Raw genomic sequence first — 20,990 nt, forward strand, 5'->3', positions numbered from 1 at the left:
TGTGCCGCGGCACACTGGTGTGCCGCGACACACCGTCAGGTGTGCCGCGGTGAGAGGCGGCGGAGGAGAGTGGGCGGATCGGGCGGGCAATGGGGCAGGGGGGAGAAGCCAGGGGCGCGTTTGGCCGGGAGTCCGGGACTGTGTGGCTTTGCGCCATGAAGAGAAAACGGCCGACTTTTCCCTGCTGCCGTTTTCTCTTCATGGCGCAAAGCCACACAGTCCCGGACTCCTCGCCCCAAGGCAGGAGGCGGCGGCGGAGGAGAGTGGGCGGGCAATGGGGCAGGGCGGAGAAGCCAGAGGCGCGTTTGGCCGGAGGCACCGTGGGGAGGCAGGGGCAGGGAGGTGCGGCAGTAGGAGTAAAGGGAGCTGCGGCTGCCCCTGCCTCCCCATGGTGGCAATGGCATCGGGAGTGCTAATAGCGGCGGCGGCGGGAATAGGGGGGGGGCCTGCAAGTGGAAGCCTCAGCCCTGGAGCCCCCTCGCACCCATGGCTTCTCATCGATGCCTCTGCCTGCCCGATCCGCGGGAGTGCTAATAGCGGTGGCGGCGGCGGGAATAGCGGGGGGGCTCCTGCCCGCCGCTGCTATTAGCACTCCAGCGGATCGGGCAGGCAGAGACATCGACGAGAAGCCATGGGCGCGAGGGGGCTCCAGGGCTGAGGCTTCCACTTGTGGCTGTCCCCGCCAGCCCGATCCTTCCTTCTCTCAAGCTTTTTTGGGGTGCGGCTTCTTCCACAGCGGTGGCTGCAGCGGCGCTGGCGATCCGGCCGCTAGCCGCTCCAAGCGCTGTGGGAACGCCCACCCCTCTCACAGTCCTGTCCCGGGCTGTCAGTAAAGGGGCTGCTTGCTTGGAACATTCAAACTAAGGGAAACCTTCGCTGGCCTCCACAGAGAAGAAAGGAAGAGAGAGAACGAGAGAGAGCAACAGAGAGAGAGAGAGAGAGTGATAAAGAACAAGAGAGAGAAAGCATGAAAGAGAGAGAAAGAAAATAAGAGAGAACAAGAGAGAGAGAGACTAAGAGAGAGAGAAAGAAGAGAGAGAGAGAGAGAGAGAGAGAGAGAAAGAAAATAAGAGAATGAGAGAGAGCAACAGAGAGAGAGAAAGAACAAGAAAAAGCACGAGAGAAGAAAAGCAAGAGAGAAAAAGAGATAGCAAGAGATACTGAAAGAAAGCAAGAGAGAGAGAGAAAAAAAGATAGCAAGAGAGACAGGAAGAGGAAAGGAGAGAGAGAGAGAAATGAGAACAAAAAGGGGAGGAGAAATGAGAAAATGATTGAGGCAGAGAATGAGAGGAGAGAGAAACAAGAGAGAGAGAGAGGTGATTCTTGAAGCATATGGTAAAAAGCACCCAAATAATAAGAAAAAACCCCAGCCCTCACCTGTTTTTGAAAAGAATAAAAGAGAATTAAACCCCAGCCCTCACCTGGTTTTGGAAATGGTTGGAGTGTGTATACATACACACACATAAGGGGGGGAGAGAGACAGGGATGGAAAAAGAGGAGAAGTGAAAGGGAGAAGGAATGAGGGAAAAAGGGAGGAAGAGAGAGAAATGAGAAATATGAGAGAGAAAAGGGGGAAAGACAGGAGAAGTACCCATAAATGAGACAGCGGTATAAATTTCAGGAGGGATGATTGATGATTGACTGTATTTATAAGGGGATGTTACATGGGATTATATATATGAGGGGGTTATTTATGTATGTATGTATGTATGTATGTATGTATGTATGTATGTATGTATGTATTTATTTATTTATTTATTTATTTATTTATTTATTAGATTTGTGTCATTTTGGTTGGTGGTGTGCCCCAGGATTTTGTAAATGTAAAAAGTGTGCCGCGGCTCAAAAAAGGTTGAAAATCACTGGCCTAGAGGATAATTCTCTGCCTTATAAGGCAAAGGTTGCAGGTTCAAGTCCCAGTGGGTATGGCTAGCTGATGAGGCCAAAATAATGCCGAAATAGATCTATCCTAGTCTCCCTTAATTTTCAAATTCAGCAAAAAAAACATGTGACATATATATAAAAGAAAGAAAAGGATAGAAAGAAGAAGAAAAAAGGAAAAACCTGAGGAGAGGAGAGAAAGAGAAACGAGAAAGAGGAACAGAGAGACAAAGAGAGAAAAGAAAATAGAAGAAAAAGAAAAAAGAAAGGAAAATGAATAAAAAAGCAAGCTCTATATATCTCCTTATTGCTTTATCTAATCCATATATCAATTATTTACATTTTTATTGTGTTATTCATAGTTATCAATTACAGTATATCCATATATTATTTACTTATTTATTGGTATGTTTAAATGTGGTTGCTTGTTTCCTCGCCATGCAAGGATAAGCGCTTCAAACCTTTCCCCAACACAGAAGCCAACGCTTTGTTTTAAAGCTGCTTCATCAAAAATGTCCCATTTCTCTTGCTCTCACATTTTTCAAACTCATCTAATTATGGATTAAAGAATTGCTTCATGTGCTTTTCTGTTTATCTGATTTACAAGCAGCACAAGTGAGTATTACTGCAAATGAAATCCAAATATTAAAAAAAATATGAATGCAATAGTTGTTAAAGCTCTAAAAAAAAGGTTTAAACCCTCTTCTGCATTGTTTTAATTAAAGCTTGCTTAAGCTTTTCAAAGGGGTTCATTAACACATCTGCAATTCAGATTAATTCATTTTGTCACTGCTGCTTTGACAGATGGCCCCTACATAGGATACGGCAGCTTTGTAAAGCATGCAGGCAGCACAATAACAGATTGCGGCAATTCTCAAGGAAATTTTAGACTAAGACACCAAAACAAAGAGGAAGGTGAAAAGAAAAGCAACTTCTGCTAAATCTCTGTTTTTAAGAAATAGGTTGCCTATTTGGATTCAGGACACAGCGTTTGCCGAATGGAAAAAAACATTATTCTATATATTAGTTCTTGTCAATTTTTATGCTGTATTTTATTTATTTTATTTATTCAATTTTTATGCCGCCCTTCTCCTTAGACTCAGGGTGGCTTACAACATGTTAGCAATAGCACTTTTTAACACAGCCAGCATATTGCCCCCACAATCCGGGTCCTCATTTTACCCACCTCGGAAGGATGGAAGGCTGAGTCAACCTTGAGCCGGTGATGAGATTTGAACCGCTGACCTTCAGATCTAGAGTCAACTTCAGTGGCCTGCAGTACAGCACTCTACCTGCTGCGCCACCCTAGCTCTTATGCTGTATTCCTGTAGCAGGAATCCCCCCCCCCCCCAAGCTCAGCCAACTGGGAGTGTTCGCCGGTTGGCCATGCCCTTGACTGGCTCTAATTGGCAGTGCTGTAGGTGCCATCTTGTTTTATGCTTCTGTGCATGTGCAGGAGGAAGCGAAACGGTAGTGAGGTAAGTTAGAAGCCACCTCTAAATACAATGGCAATTGCCTGTTACGTACAAAGGGACAACTGAACTCATAGATATGAGAAAGCAAACAATATATTAATTTGGGGCCACTCAACTTTCTAGTAACATAATATTGATAATAATAACTATATACTAAAACTTGACCCAAGATTTACTTTATGTATTTACATACATATAATATTGATTTAGACATTAATAATATAAAACCCATGGGCATAAAGGCCATTTGTATTAGCGTACATAAGTTAATAAATGTTCTAAAACAGGGGTCGGGAACCTATGGCTCGCGAGCCAGATATGGCTCTTTTGATGGCCGTATCTGGCTCGCAGAGCGGCTCCTTGCACTGAGCTCCCGCTTGCAGCTGTCCCCCGGCTCCTGCTCGATGCCGCGGTTTTCGGCGCTGTTCTGCTGTGCCCCAAAGAAGGAAGGCAGGAAGAAGGAGAGCTCCATTCTTCACGCCTTTTTCCCGCCTTCCTTCTTTGGGGCACAGCAGGATAGCGCCGAAAACCACGGCATCGAGCAGGAGGCGGGGCACAGCTGCGAGCGGGGGCCCCAGGACGGAAGTACCGGCAGCGCCCCGCCCAGCTGAAACTTCACCGGCGTCGGCGGCAAGTGTCCTTTGTGGCCCGGTGGGAGGGGGGGCTGGGAGGGGGGGCGGATGCAGCGGCCGCAGGCAGTCGCGGGGAGATGGCGGCGGCGAGAGGAAGCTCCAGGCGGCGGCGAGAGGGAGCGCTCTCTCTCTCTCTCAGCTGACTGCAAGCGGGAGCCCTGACGTGGCGGTCAGTTGAGAGAGAGAAAGAAAGAAAGAGAGACATATAAGAGAGGCAGAGAGAGAGAGAGAAAGAGAGACATAGCAAGAGAGGCAGAGAGAGAGAAAAAGAAAGAGAGACATAGGAAGAGAAAAAGAGAGACTTAGCAAGAGAGGCAGAGAGAGAAAGAAAGAGAGACATAGCAAGAGAAAGAGAGACTTAGCAAGAGAGGCAGAGAGAGAGAAAAAGAAAGAGAGACATAACAAGAGAGGCAGAGAGAGAGAAAAAGAAAGAGAGACATAGCAAGAGAAAGAGAGACTTAGCAAGAGAGGCAGAGAGAGAGAGAAAGAAAGAGAGACAGAGAGAGAGAAAGAAAGAGAGATAGCAAGAGAGGCAAAGAGAAAGAAAGAGACATATAGCAAGACAGTGAAAGAGAGAGAGAAAAAAGCAAGAAAGAGATAGCAAGGGAGACAGAGAGAGAGAGAGCAAGGGAGAGAGAAAGACAGAGGAAGGGAAGGAGGGAGAGAAAAATAGAGCAAAAAAGAGAGGAAGAAAGAAAGAAAGAGGGATGGAGAGAGAGAAAGAAGGGAAGGAAGGAAAAGAGAGAAAGAGGGAGAAATAGAGTGAAAGGGAGGAAGAGAGAGGGTTTTTTTGTCCAAACTTTTCTTTAGCGGCCTTTAAGACTTGCGGACTTCAACTCCCAGAGTTCCCCAGGCAGCTTCGCTGGCTGAGGAACTCTAGGAGTTGAAGTCTGCAAGTCTTAAAATCGCCAAGATTGGAGACCTCCTGCTCTATCTACACTGCTCAAAAAAATAAAGGAAACACTTAAACAACACAATATAACTCCAAGTAAATCAAACTTCTGTGAAATCAAACTGTCCACTTAGGAAGCAACGCTGATTGACAACTTGGAGTTTATATTGTGTTGTTTAAGTGTTCCCTTCACTTTTTTTTGAGCAGTGTACTTTGAAATTAACTTGGATACCACGGGCTCGTTCAGACCTGCGTTCACCGATGGGCGTAAAAACTAGATCGAAAAGGATATTGAGATGTGAAGCAATATTGTACGGCTCTCGCGGAATTATATTTCAAAATATGTGGCGTTTACGGCTCTCTTAGCCAAAAAGGTTCCTGACCCCTGTTCTAAAACATGCAATTTCCTGGAATAATATTACACAGATTTTTACCATAAAATTTTTATTTTCAGCTCTATTTGGAAATAATGAGGGTATTTGCATCTGATAAATTTACATACTCTACAGTTCACAAGTGGAATGATTTTGCACTGTTTCTGCTATCTGCAGGTTGATTATTCAGTGTTCTGAGTCACCCTAAATTATATTCAGTTGTACATTTTAGCCATTGCTTTTGCATGCTTCTGATTGGCACAGGAATCATCCCTTAGTCTATGGAAAACATATTAAAACATATCCTGCTGTCTTGACTGACTGACTGGTTGGCTGATTGACTGTAAACGCAGTTAGTATTGTAAATGATGTACCTATGGATTTGCATGATACTTTACTTTTTTAAAGTTTAATTGTTTTTGGTACATTACGAAAAACATCTATTTACAGATCATTGCCCGTTTTAATGTACAGTTATACTTTGTCTTTACTTCTGGAATACAAGAAAAAATAAATAAGAGGAATATGAGAAACTTACTTTAATCCAAAATGAAAGATATTAAAATAGCGAAAGTTGTGAGCGTATTCATATATTTACAGTAAGCCAATCGAAGAACAATTTATCAAATATTTTGGTACACCTTTAGCCTGAAATTAACTGTCATTCTATCTGGTATCTTTTTTGAATCCACTTGTGCCATTTCTCCCATATTTTAACGGTTTCATTATCTTTTGTTCCCTTAATATCCCTTGTCATCTCGTCCATTTCTGCACATCTGTATACTTTTTCTATAATTTGACCTTCTGAAGGTATGTTTTTATTTTTCCAGATCTGGGCGTGAACTATTTTAGTTGCGGTGATTATGTGTGTGACTAAATATATGTCTTGGGTATTTTTGTTCCAGATTCCAAGTAAGAAGCCTTCAGGGGTGAATTCTATTTCTGTTTCTGTAATTTCTGTCAACCACCTGTGTACAGTCTTCCACATCAGTAACTGTAGTTACTTTGAATGTAACTGGATATACTTTTCAAACCACTGGTGCTTCGAGTTACTCAGAAAAATAGCATCACCACCGTCTTTTAATATTATCACATAGTTCACATACATATTGGATCTAGGACAAGATCCAGGTTCAAATTTCAAGGAAAATGCCCCAAAGAACATCTGGAATGTACAGGCTATTTCAGAGGTGATCAACGGTGAACACTACTTTATTAAGAATTTCTAATTAAAGATCAAAATTGCATTAACTACAGATTCTTTAAATTAGTAGGAGACTGGATTACATTCTTTGAGGTCCATTTTTATTTCATGATCCTATGACCTGAATCCTCTGCTAATTCATATTTCTGTTACCTTATGTGTTGTTTTAAGCTGTTTGATTGAATATTTTATATTGGAGCACTTTTTCTAAAATAAAATATAGCCAAAGCATTTTGATTAAATGCTTTAAAATAAGCCCCTTACTCTTTAATATAGGTAGAGTAAGAATAGAATAGAATTCTTTATTGGCCAAGTGTGATTGGACACATAAGGAATTTGTCTTTTGTAAGGGATGACTGAAAAAAGGATGGCTTTGCATTGCCAAGGGAAAAATGTTATGCTTGAAGGAACGGACACCAGCAAGAAACTAAGAAGCACTGTTTTTATTTGATTTGCCTTATTACTACTCATTAATATTTATTACTCAAGTAGCCAAAGATATAGGTTGGAAGCGATCAATGTATTGATTCAAAATTTCTTGTGAAGTCATTTTGCTATTCTTGAGAATTCCACTTCTAACAGAAAGTTTCTAGTCAAAGTATCAATTTCTCCAATAGCAACTCACACCAAAGTCATACAAAATTGTGGGGACTTGATGCTCTGTTAGCTTTGTTGTTTACTTGCAGATGTTTCCTTAGCAAACTAGATAACATCATCAATGCTAATAGGAAGTGAAGCTAGCTCTCATTTTATAGTCTAGTGGCTTTTAGTGTTTGTGGGAGTGGTCTTAATGGTTCCTTGATTGAATAGTTGTTTAGTATTAGCTTGTTTTTCAACTCCTTCTTTGAGGTATTGTCTGCTTCTTGATTGTTGGGTCTAATATTAATCTTGGTTTTAATCTATGCTCATCTGGGTATTGATTGCTGATGAGGAGGTGTTTTGGTCTTTTTGTTTCTGTTTTGGCTTTTTCATTGTCTCTTGGATGCATGTAGATGTTGTTTATGTCAATATGTCGGTTGATGTTTGTGTAGATGTTGTTTATGTCAATATGTCGGTTGATGGCCAGGTTTCCATGAATTCTCTAGGGTTTAAGAATTGGCTTGGTCTAAAATGCTGATAGTTCCCCAGTTAAACCTAAGGTTAGGTCTGTCTATCTTTGGTGAAATTAATGGATTTTCATTATATCTTCTGCAAGTTGATGTTCATGGATGTGTTCGGCCAATCTTCTGCAGAGACATGGGAGGTTGCATGGAATTTCATTTAAAAAAACACCGTGTATTTGTGACGCATCAGCCATTGAAGGCATTCAACAAATTCTTTTTGTCTGCAAACTATTCTCTGCAGAAAGGGCTGGTTGCTTAGATTCTTAGGAGCCATAGTGGCAGAGTGGTTAAAATGCAGTACTGCAGGCTAACTCTGCTCACTGCCAGAAGTTCAATCCTGATTGGTTCAAGCTTTCCTTGACTCAGCCTTTGAAAGCCAGTGAACTGAGGACCCAGATGGTAGGGGGCAATATTCTGACTCTAAACTGCTTAGGGACTGCTATAAAGCACTATGAAATGGTATAAAAGTCCAATTGCTCTTGCTATTTAAAAACTAAAAAATGCTGGGGAATGACCCTGCATATCACTAGTAAGATGGATGCTTTATTTGAAAGGCCATTTCAAAGAGGACAGAACTTACATCAGTTTGGGGTTAATTGCAGGAGTGCCAACTGACTATGAACATGTCCTATTGTTTTCTTTGTATCTACTTGTATATTTGTATTAGTTTTATTGATTTAGTCATTTGATATGGTCAAATGAGTAAATCAATAAAGATTGTATTGCATTGCATTGCATTGCATTGTTCCCTTTAAGACAAATAAGGATTTGCACAGATTTGCTGAAATATCTCTGTGATTAAATCCTCCATCACCAGCTACCTGCACATCAGAAGCAGCCTGCTTTGTGAAATGCAGCGGCCTTTTAGCAGTCTGCACACACAGTGCTCTAAAGAAATAGGCTATTTTTACTCTGAAAGATTAAGATACTATTGGTATCTCTGCCTCAAGTAAGGAAAAGCCTAGGAGTAAAAATAATACCAGGGAACACTGCAAATTCAAGTTGTGTTCCATCCTGGGAGAGCAGATCCATTTACCTGTGTAGAGCAAAGTATATTTTAAGAAAATTCACCTCTCATTGCCGAGACAGATTTGAAATACCCAGTATGGCTTTATCTGGCTTATGCAAAGGCTATGCCCACTGTTCTAACTCGCACTATATACATTTCTTATCCAAAACATTATTTTAAGTAATGTTAGGGCATAAGGGAATCTTTTCTTTTCCTTCCTTCCTTCCTCCCCTCCCTCCCTTTCTTTTTCTTTCTTTCTTTCTTCCTTCCTTCCCTCCCTCCCACCCTCCCTCCCTCTTTCTTTCTTTTTTCCTTCCTTCCTTCCTTTCTTCCTTTCTTTCTTTCTTCCCTCCCTCTTTCTTTCTTTCTTTCTTCCTTTCTTCCCTCCCTCTTTCTTTCTTTTTTTCTTTCTTTCTTTCCGGATTGTTTTCTTACACACAAACATAATTACAATTGAGAACTGGCTGAAGGAAAGCCTAGGCAACCAAACAGGTTTGTAAGCAATAAAAATAGTTCTGTATCTATTTGACAAAATTTGGATGGTAATCCATATAAGGGGTGGGCCATCAGCTCACTGACAGAATGCACATCATACTGTCTGCCCAACGAGGGCTGCAAAAGGTGAGTTTTACAAGCAATCCACTCTTGTTTGCAATTCAGGGACGGATCAAACTGAGCAGCTGGCCATTTTGATCCATCCTAGTTTGAGCCGCCCATGAGATCTTGTATGAACCAAAATCTCCAAAACAGATTTTGCTGTTGATAGTATAGAAACATAGAAGATTGACGGCAGAAAAATACCTCATGGTCCATCTAGTCTGCCCTTATACTATTTCCTGTATTTTATCTTAGGATGGATATGTGTTTATCCCAGGCATATTGAAATTCAGTTACTGTGGATTTACCAACCATGTCTGCTGGAAGTTTGTTCCAAGCATCTACTACTCTTTCAGTAAAATAATATTTTCTCACGTTACTTCTAATCTTTCCCCCAACTAACCTCAGATTGTGCCCCCTTGCTCTTGTGTTCACTTTCCTATTAAAAACACTTCTCTCCTGAACCTTATTTAACCCTTTAACATATTTAAATGTTTCGATCATGTCTCCCCTTTTTCTTCTGTCCTCCAGACTATATAGATTGAGTTCATTAAGTCTTTCCTGATAAGTTTTATGCTTAAGACCTTCCACCATTTTTGTAGCCCGTCTTTGGACCTGTTCAATTTTGTCAATATCTTTTTGTAGGTGAGGTCTCCAGAACTGAACACAGTATTCCAAATGTGGTCTCACCAGCGCTCTATACAGTGGGATCACAATCTCCCTCTTCCTGGTGGTTATACCTCTAGCTGTGCAGCCAAGCATTCTACTTGCTTTCCCTACCGCCTGACCACACTGTTCACCCATTTTGAGACTGTCAGAAATCACTACCCCTAAATCCTTCTCTTCTGAAGTTTTTGCTAGCACAGAACTGGCAATACAATACTCATATTGAGGATTCCTTTCCCCCAAGTGTATTATTTTACATTTGGAAACATTAAACTGCAGTTTCCATTGCTTTGACCATTTATCTAGCAAAGCTAAATCATTTGCCATATTACAGACGCCTCCAGGAATATCAACCCTATTGCACAGTTTAGCAAAGCTAAATCATTTGCCATATTACAGACGCCTCCAGGAATATCAACCCTATTGCACAGTTTAGAGTCATCGGCAAATAGGCAAACCTTCCCTATCAAACCTTCCCCTATGTCACTCACAAACAGATTAAAAAGAATAAGACCCAGAACAGACCCTTGTGGCATACTGCTTGTAACCAGTCTCTGCTCAAAATACTCACCATTAACAACAAGGGATTGGTTAAACTAATCAGTCAGGGGGGTAGCAATGACAAATCTGATTTCTTTTAAGAACTCTGGGGTGGATGCCATCTGGCCCCATTGCCTTATTTATCTTTAAATAAATTGTATTGTATAAATTGTATTGTTGTGGCATATAAGCTGTTCCAAATAATTGCAATTGACTATTTGCAATTAAGATGTTTCAGATGTTCAGATTGGATTGGGCATTTTTATCTACCTATCAAGTCCTTCGCAAGAACCTTGGATAGGCAGATGTGGATGTTTGGTAGTGTTACAGATATCATCACACAATGTAAACTGTTGGCAGTAAAGTTGCTTTTTGCAATTGATGATGAATTTGACAATGCTGATATTGCTCCAATTGGATTGAGATTGTACTCAATGGGCTTATTACTATTGGTGGTATTATTGTTGTTGTTATTTCCAATTCTACCACTGGAAAATCTGAAGAACTAGATTAAAGATAGATCATAATGGAGAAAATCTATGTGGTTACTAAGAATCGACATCAGCCTCATAATACATAATCGCTCAATCAGGATTAAAATATCTAAGGTTATTCTCTCATATTTCTCTTATAATCTTAGTAATATTCAGTAATATGTTGGTTTTTATTGTCAATGTTTCTTCATGCATTATTTGTTAAAATGCAAACTATTTTAAAGTAAAGGATTATTCTGCTCTTAGATTTAAATTTATCAAATACTATTCACCCGGGAAAAGTCACTTTAAATGGCAAATAATAGCAACATTGAAATGACAGTAAACTTAATATTTCAAGGAATTTGAACTTTTCGAAGTTCAAACTTAAAAATTAGAACATTCTAAGCTAATTCTGATTAACTAACTTACCCCATTTCTAAAAAAAGTGCTGATGATTTTTTAAAAATGTTATTACATTTTAAAAAGCAAAATATAATGTTAAAATATGCACGAGACAAAAACCTATGCAAGTGTCAGTGGTCATACAATTTACAGAAGTTCCACAGGCTGCTTTTGTTCAACCCAGCTGGAACAATATTACTATGAGAAATCCCCTTTCATCCATCTATCAGCCTTTGAGGTAGTAATGTGCAAGAAAATATTCTTGCATTTTTTTAAAATCTCAGTAGGCATTAATATCCCAAAAGAGAGTTTGATTTTGAAAATACTTTCAAAACCCCTTTCTTTCTGGAGAAGTATGGAGTCTGGGGAAGTCGAGTCTGGAGGAAGGAAAGGCCATACTTAGTCATCTAGGAACTGAATAAACCTATATATCAGTGGTTCTCAATCTTTCTAATGCCGCGACCCCTTAATACAGTTCCTCATGTTGTGGTGACCCCCAACCATAAGTCTAGTGCCAATTCTCCCAACAGAGCTTTAAGCTGATTGGCAGGAAGGTGAAAGGGACATCCCCCCTGTAAACACCTGATTGGTCAGATTGTAAAAATATGTTCCAAGGCGCTAGATTAGAAGCTGTAGTCCCCAACACCATGGGAAATTTGTCTTAGGCGACCCCTTTGAAACGGTTGTTTGACACCCCCCCCAAAAGGGGTCCCAACCCCCAGGTTGAGAACCATTGCGAATATTTTGTCTTTCATTATATATTTTATATATAAAACATATTTATAGACGACATTATACATCCTCAGAAGCTGCATCCATCCTGACTTCCTCTGCTTCCATTTACATTACATTTCAAGGAAAAATATCCTTTACTTTTTTATTTTTATTTTTTAAAATGGGTAATGGAAAGTTATAGAGCAGGTAACAACAACGCAACATTTGCTGCGACCTCCAGCAACAAAGAATCCCCCTTGCCATGGACTCCATTAAGGTGGTCAGAACTCCAAAAATGCATGTAACTTGCATTGTTTAAATATGTTAAAGATGGAGAAGTTGAGAAACACATACACACATACGGATGGGAGAACAGATTGCAGCTGAAACTGTTAAGCTTATTGTAATTAATAATTAGCTATTTCTAATAACGTGTTCAGTTGTCAGTATTATATATAGGTATGGGGGAGGGGTCTTAGATAAATGTGGTCTAGTGGTTACGGCACCAGGCTAGAACCTGGTGCTGTAACCACTACACCACATTTGTCAAAGACTAGACAAATGCTACAACCAGGCTAGAACCAGGCGATGCTGAAGTTCTACTCTCACTTTACTCATCTTTGGTCATGGTGAGGAAAATTGGAGGATGAAGGAGTATAAGATATATTTGCAGGCTTTACTATTTACAAAATAAATTAGTAAAGGTGGGATAAACAAAGAAGTCTAACGGCAGAAAAAGACCTCATGGTCCATCTAGTCTGCCCTTGTACTATTTTCTGTATTTTATCTTAGGATGGATATATGTTTATCCCAGGCATGATTAAATTCAGTTACTGTGGATTTATCTACCATATCTGCTGGAAGTTTGTTCCAAGGATCTACTATTCTTTCAGTAAAATAATATTTTCTCATGTTGCTTTTGATCTTTCCCCCAACTAACTTCAGATTGTGTACCCTTGTTCTTGTGTTCACTTTCCTATTAAAAACACTTCCCTCCTGGACCTTATTTAACCCTTTAACATATTTAAATGTTTCAATCATGTCCCCCCTTTTCCTTCTGTCCTCCAGACTCTACAGATTGAGTTCATTAAGTCTTTCCTGATACGTTTTATGCTTAAGACCTTCCACCATTCTTGTAGTCCGTCTTTGGACCTGTTCAATTTTGTCAATATCTTTTTGTAGGTGAGGTCTCCAGAACTGAACACAGTATTCCAAAAAATAAATAAACAATCAATGTTACAGGGATGATTGAGGGAAGGAACAGGAGACAAAAACTCCACATAATAGAGGTTGCATGATGAGAATGCAAAAATTTCAGAAATCTTTTTAGGCCAAGCTACATGCTTACATTAAATGTGCAACTAATAAGCCCTCAAATTGTAGAGGATAGTTTCTCCTTGTAATCTGCATTAGAATCGTACTGGTTTTAGAATATCAGAGTTGTGAATCTCCTTAATATCACATAGGATTATATTCCCAGTTTTTCAGTCAATTGCTACCTCCCTTGAGTCATTGTCACTTAAAAATTGTGCAGCCAACCCTGCTATCCGCTTTCTAAGCTAAAAAAAGACAAGACACCCAAGTGAAGGAGGAATAGAAGAAAAATCATTTCTTCAAATCTAGAAGGGAATGGTAAACCATAAAGTAGCAATTTACACAAACTTCAGATCGTGCTGAATGCAGCTGCGAGAGCAATCATGGGCTTCTCTAAATATGCTGATGTTACTCCAACACTCCGCAGTCTGCATTGGTTGCCGATCAGTTTCCGGTCACAATTCAAAGTGTTGGTTATGACCTATAAAGCCCTTCATGGCATCGGGCCAGAATATCTCCGGGATCGCCTTCTGCCGCACGAATCTCAGCGACCGGTTAGGTCCCACAGAGTGGGCCTTCTCCGGGTCCCGTCGACTAAACAATGTCATCTGGCGGGATCCAGGGGAAGAGCCTTCTCTGTGGTGGCTCCGACCCTCTGGAACCAGCTCCCCCCAGAGATTAGGATTGCCCCCACCCTCCTTGCCTTTCGGAAACTCCTTAAAACCCACCTCTGCCGTCAGGCATGGGGGAATTGCCCATGTAGTTTTTGTGTATGATTCGATTGTGTGCTTGTTTTTTATATATTGGGGCTCTTTTGGATTTCAAAATTTAAAACTGTAATTTACATTTCGAAATATTAGATTTGTTACTATGTTTTGTTTACCATTGTTGTGAGCCGCCCCGAGTCTACGGAGAGGGGCGGCATATAAATCCAATAAATCTAATCTAATCTAATCTCGTATGGCAGGTTTTCCCATGCTCATGTGATTGTTTGGCAACTGGGATTCTTGTCATTGTTTTCAAACAACATCTATCGACCCTGGCCACTTGAGGATGTGTGGGATACAATTCTCAGAATATCCCAATCATATTGGGTAATTGCTAGTGGGGGAATTATGGGAATTGAAGTCCACACTTCTTTAAGTGGCCAAGGTTGAGATATATTGTTTTATAGGATGAGAAGTGACAAGGCCTGGTCCTGCATTTACTATTTTTCTGTGTTAGTGTTAGATAGATCAGGTGATCTCCCTTGTCTCTAAGGTTCTTCCTAGAAGGTAGGATTTAACCTTGGTTTTCGGATCATCAGAAAACAATGCTTAATTGGTTCCTACTCTAAAACAGTTGAACATTTTGAGAGGGCGAGGAGATGCTACTAATATGTTGGGTAGACAAAGGAAGGAGGAACCTTAAGTATAGATATGCTCTATAATCCAGGGCAATCTATGGGCAGTTAATAAATTGAACATATTTTTATCCCAGATTTCCAGAATTGAAACACAAAAATAAATGTATTAATGTTTTATGGAAATGTACTTTTAAGCTCAGAATACTATTTGTCCTTTTTGGACGAACTTTGGGTCTAATTCTTAGCCTGCAGAGATCCACCCACATATAAAAGGCTAATGTACAAGCCCATTATGCTACTTAGAATTGAATGTATAGCGAAATGTCCTTTGCCATTCCCTTAGAACAAATATGAGTAATACAACAGGAAAAGCCAAGCAATAAAGAGACTTTGGCATTGTTTTAGCCGCAAAGTCTCTACCAACATTTTCCTACTCTTCACGCAATCATTCAAAACTGATTTTATTTTAAGTCCATTCAGTTCTACAGGCAATGCAAAATCCCAAATCCACATGATAAATGGCACTTTTTTATGTAAGTAGTTTAACTGTTTTATCCCTAAGTCACTCTGAAATGATAATTCATGCTGTAAAAGATGCTATTTAAGAAAATATCCATCATTTAAAATCAAAAGTATATTTATTGACATCCATTTTTAATTTTATTACTTATTATTTATTTACTTTATTTGCATCACGCTCTGTTCCAAGAGTATATTGGCTATTAATCTCATCATAAAATAATCCATCAATTAAAAGAGTGGGGGGAGCATAAAAAGAAATACATTAAGTTAGGTAGAATAATAAACTAAATCCCTTGGAATCAAATCAACCCTCTATTGAATTATTTGTGGACTGAATGTATTAATAACTAAAATAAAAGATACTTACTCCGTTTGTTTTCTGCAATTGACGGAACAACACATAAAAATAAAGACAAGCATGGCTTGGCAGAAAGTCACTCAACAATGCACTTGTAATTTTTTATTAAAAAAAACTTTTAGCATTTTTGGATTTAAATCTTTGTACTTCAATAGCCAACTAGGAAATGTTAACCTGACTAATGAAAAACAACGGAATAATTGAACACACAAGGACCAGCTACTCACACCCAAAGGTTCTTTAAGCATACTACTGTGATGTTCATTTTCAACTAACTCCTTAGAAACATAGAAACATGGAATACTGATGGCAGAAAAAGACCTCATGATCCATCCGTTATACTATTTTCTGTATTTTATCTTAGGATGGATATATGTTTATCCCAGGCATGTTTAAATTTAGTTACTGTGGATTTACCAACCACGTCTGCTGGAAGTTTGTTCCAAGGATCTACTACTCTTCAAGTAAAATAATATTTTCTCATGTTGCTTTTGATCTTTCCCCCAACTAACTTCAGATTATGTCCCCTTGTTCTCGTGTTCACTTTCCTATTAAAAACACTTCTCTCCTGGACCTTATTTAACCCTTTAACATATTTAAATGTTTTGATCATGTCCTCCCTTTTCCTTCTGTCCTCCAGACTATACAGATTGAGTTCATTAAGTCTTTCCTGATACGTTTTATGCTTAAGACCTTCCACCATTCTTGTAGCCCGTCTTTGGACCCTTTCAATTTTGTCAATATCTTTTTGTCGGTGAGGTCTCCAGAACTGAACACATTATTCCAAATGTGGTCTCACCAGCACACTATATAGCAGGATCATAATCTCCCTCTTCCTACTTGTTATACCTCTAGCTATGCAGCCAAGCATCCTACTTGCTTTCCCTACCGCCTGACTGCACTGTTCACCCATCCTTAATTAACCCTTTGCAAGTTAAAGGCATGAGAGCATAAGATTTTTTAAGAGATTAGCTACAAACAAGAAAAACTGCCCACTTCTGTGTTTATGAACAAAGCATTTGTATAATCTACATTAGGGTGTCAAACTCACAGGATGTGGGCCACATACGCCACAGGCGGGCCACCCCCCACCCCCTGGTTTTAGCAACAGAAGAAAGTTATAATACGTCATGTGACGATCATGTGATGACATGAATTTGACACCCTTGGTCTACACAATATATCTCCTTTAAGGAATGGATTTATTTTAAAATGAAAAAGAGAAATAAACAGACATCCCCCCCCCCCAAATCATAATCCTGAAAATACGTATTTATGTCCTTCTTTGCTCATCATTAAGTCCTCAATCTCCCATATTTTTTGGAGTATAAAACGCACCTTTTTACTCCCTAAAAGACGCTGAAAGTTCATGTGTCTTATACTCTGAAGGTAGCCTTTTTTACCCAGCCCTAATTAGCTACTAACGATCTTCCCAGCTCTTACCTTGCAGGCTCTTTCATTGTTTCTCTCTGAAAAGAATATTTTCCAAGCCCAAAGTCTGTCCATTTTTTTTTTCATTGGTTTCTTTCCAGCCCTAACCAGGGGCTAGCTTCCAAGCTCTTTTATTGTTACTCTCTCCGAATAAGATTTTTTAAAAAGCCCTAATCAGGGGATAAAATAATGTGCTGCCTAATATGAATATCTGGAAGGCAGATTTCCCCCCTATTTTTCTCCCCAAAAACTAAGGTAAGTCTTATACTCCAGTGTGTCTTATACTCCAAAAATTAGGTACCTCATGCAAGCAAGCAATGCTCCTATAATTACAAATAATTTGCTAATCTTCCTAGTTGCAAAATATGGGTTGCTTTCCCCACCCATTTTCAGCCACAGCCAGCATAGCATCCTTTGCTCACATATCCCACTAATGCAAAGGCAAATTTATTCTTTTCAGTCCAAGCAAACATCTTCCCGAAGGCAGAAGTTGATAATATAATGAATAGACACGGCTGTCTAAAGCTTCCATTAGCATAATAATATCTCGTGGCATACTCACGTCGGCTTTCATACATGCTCCTGGACTGGGCCCAGATTTTGAATGGATCTGGCTTCTTCTGCCCTGTGTTGTCCGGCTGGTCTGTCGCTGGTGTTTCAGGAACAGGGTATTCGGGAAGCACCTGAGTGCTATGAATCGGTGAAGCCGTGTGGGTGCTGTGGTGGCTGGAGACGCTGTGCTGGGAGCTGTTTTGGCTGTCTTTCCGTTCAAGTGGTTGCTGTCCAGGAAGAGAGCCAGAAAAGAAGGGAGAGTAGGGATGGGATGGGGAATCCCAAGGTTAATGATCTGCAGGCAAGCAATTTCCTTTAGCCTTTTCCCCCTCCTTCTAGCTTCAGCACTTCTGTAAGTTCCTAAATAAATATACAGAGGTACCTTTACCTACAAACGCCTCTACTTACGAACTTTTCTAGATAAGAACTGGGTGTTCAAGATTTTTTTGCTTCTTCTCAAGAATCATTTTTCACTTACAAACCTGAGCCTCTGAAACTGTAACCGTAGAATGCAGGGAGAAGCCTCCGTGGGGGCCTCTTTAGGAATCTCCTGGGAGGAAACAGGGCTGGAAAAGGCAGGGAGAAGCCTCCATGGGGCCTCTCTAGGAATCTCCTGGGAGGAAACAGGGCCGGAAAAGGTAAGAAGAAGTCTCCGTGGGCCTCTCTAGGAATCTCCTGGGAGGAAACAGGGCCAGAAAAGGCAGGGAGAAGCCTCCATGGGGCCTCTCTAGGAATCTCCTGGGAGGAAACAGGGCCAGAAAAGGCGGGGAGAAGCCTCCGTGGGGCCTCTCTAGGAATCTCCTGGGAGGAAACAGAGCCTCCACCCTCTCTGTGGTTTCCCCAATTGCACGCATTATTTGCTTTTTACATTGATTCCTATGGGAAAAATTGCTTCTTCTTACAAACTTTTCTACTTAAGAACCTGGTCACGGAACGAATTAAGTTTGTAAGTAGAGGTACCACTGGTCACGGAACGAATTAAGTTTGTAAGTAGAGGTACCACTGTATAAGGGCACTTTGGGACTTTGACGATTTCCATTTTTTTGCTGACCGCAGGAAAATTCACCCAATGATAGAATGACGGAGGAAGAGAAAGTCATCCATCACCAACCACGCTGGCATCCCTCCGACACTATTTAGACATATCTCCAATCAAGGATTCTGTATGGATTTGGAACTCAAAAGAGTTGCCTTCCGCTCAGGACAGCATTTCAAATCCAGGAATAGGGACAAGGAATGGATCATATCAGATAGATTCAAATAGTTTCTCTTCAGTGGCTCTCTCTCACTCTCCCTTAAATACTATACACAGCAACAGCAGTCAAAAAAGTTTCTCTTGCCATCATAATGAAGTTGAGACTTGTACTCAAACATAGCTTTTTTAAAATCAGATTTAAAAAATGGCTACCAGAAATTAAATTTGAAGGATGCAATGTTTCTTGTTAAAGATTCTTAATCTTCTTTTTGCCAGGAAAACTGTCTACCTTACTTTAATAAACCTTACTTTAATAAATATAAGAGACAGAATTAGGGACAACACACATGTTCCATTCGAAGGTTAGATACCTAAAATCAAAGTTGCTCTGAATTCTTATATGGGTGCAAAAGCAGAATTATTTGCCAACTGAAGTCCATTGGTCTCTAATAAAGTGTCAAATATCCTGAATTCTCTTTCAATTCTGATATCTTACAATAAATTGTTAAACATGGAACCAAAAAAAGAAAGAAATCCAGTGTGGGAATTAGATCGGCCATCTATAATTTATTACAACGTCTAGGTTCGGTGAAATGAAATTTACAGAAGAGATTCTCATTCTATATAAATGATAATGTCAAAACAATATGAGCATAAATGACATCAACTTCAGGGGAACAAAGCAGCGTGTGCAACTACGCGGATTCTATTTATCTCCCATACATCAAGCAGTCATGACAGCTCAAAATCAATATACATTACAATAACCCAGACCTGGAATAATGTGCTGTTTCCACTGTATGTAAGAATATTCAGACGCATTACAAATATGAAACAAGTCTCAAAATAATGCTTGAAACCAAAGCAAATAAAATTTCCAAACTCTGAAAATCATGATCCTCTTATTCGAAGTATCTCTGATAGCTGGAATATTTGGATTATTTTCTACATCAGGTTTTAAGATACTTGTGGGATAGAAAGCATGCTGTTGAGTAAGGACACTTCATTTAAGTCCAATACATTTGGACAACACAAATAACATTAAAAGAGATAAGACAGTGGTTTTCCAAGAAAGCTTGTCTGCTCATGCTAATCTTTTCACTGAAAAGTACCAGAGAACTCCAAATGACAGTCTAGAAGCACTGAATTAATCTATCAATGCCAATTATTTTCATGTGCTTGAAAGCACAATTTTATAACATCATCACTAACATGAAATATCAAAGAAAACAGATAGAACAACTAAATTGCAGCTCTTACATCCAAGTACAAAAATCTCTCTAAAAAGCAAGGGCTTGGCCAAAACACATTGATACAACATGTCATAGAATATGCTGAAAAACATTTCTTTTAACCTGACTCTTTGGTGGATAAAGTGGTATCTTCCACTAATCCCATCTATATCAACTTCAGCTTTATGATGGAAGCTGCAGGCAGATACTCTTTCTCCCTACCATCCCTTTTCCCCAAGCTGTGACTTACAACACCATGTTGTAGACAAACCTGATTGGCTGCTTGCTTTTCTAAACTGATTGACAGCAAGAAAATACTGCTAGAGTTCCAAAGTGTTACATCTCCAAGGTAGAATTTCTACCGCAGTGTGTGTCCTTGCTGATTAGGATCATGTTTCCAACCGAGGAAGAAGACTATAATACAATTATGAAAAATTATGCCAGCGAGAACCTGCCAAAAGGAATAGGGAATGTGAGCAAGCAGGAGAAAATGTAATTATGGAGTTGGATACTACAATCTGGAGCTACCTAAGCTCACTTCATTGTCAAAAACTATTCAGCGCTCCAAAAGGCTTTGTCTGAAATATGTAGCGTATTTAAAAGAAAAGTTTTATAGAAGCACTTTTCGGTAGCATTGTATAAATAATACATTCATTGATTTTTGTAACAGCATTTTTATATCACTGACTCCCCTGGCAGTTGATTTAAAAAACAAACAAACAACTGATATAAACCCATAGAAACAATGCTAAAAAAAGACATCATCCCAACATCAAAACAGGGACATCCATCACTGCAGACAGTTCTTGACTTATGACCATGAAAGTGCACCATTATTTCTGAGGCTAAGCAAGGCAGTTTGTTAAGTGAGTCACAACCAATTTTTCAACCTTTTTTTAAAAAAACCCACAATTGTTAAGTGAACCCAGCTTGATTTTTGCTTGCCCGAAACTGGCTGTGAGTGCTGTGAATGGTGATCACATGACCCTGGGACGTTGGAACCATCATAAATATATGCCAGTTACCAAGTGTCTAATTTTTGAGCACATGACAGTGGGGATGCTGCAATATAAGTC

General features: G+C 39.8%; 1 protein-coding gene across 14 annotated transcripts in view; it reads right to left on the reverse strand.

Moving 5' to 3' along the window:
* Positions 1-20,990, reverse strand: part of MAGI1 (membrane associated guanylate kinase, WW and PDZ domain containing 1) — a 655,279-nt gene that overhangs the window by 47,526 nt on the left and 586,763 nt on the right. For all 14 annotated transcript variants that reach the window (XM_070738178.1, XM_070738171.1, XM_070738168.1 and 11 more), the window contains one exon: positions 17,498-17,714. In XM_070738178.1, the coding sequence (XP_070594279.1) occupies positions 17,498-17,714 (217 nt within the window). The remainder of the gene's footprint in view (positions 1-17,497; positions 17,715-20,990) is intronic.

This window comes from Erythrolamprus reginae, chromosome 2 (genome assembly GCF_031021105.1).
Source record: "Erythrolamprus reginae isolate rEryReg1 chromosome 2, rEryReg1.hap1, whole genome shotgun sequence".
Taxonomy (NCBI): Eukaryota; Metazoa; Chordata; class Lepidosauria; order Squamata; family Dipsadidae; genus Erythrolamprus; species Erythrolamprus reginae.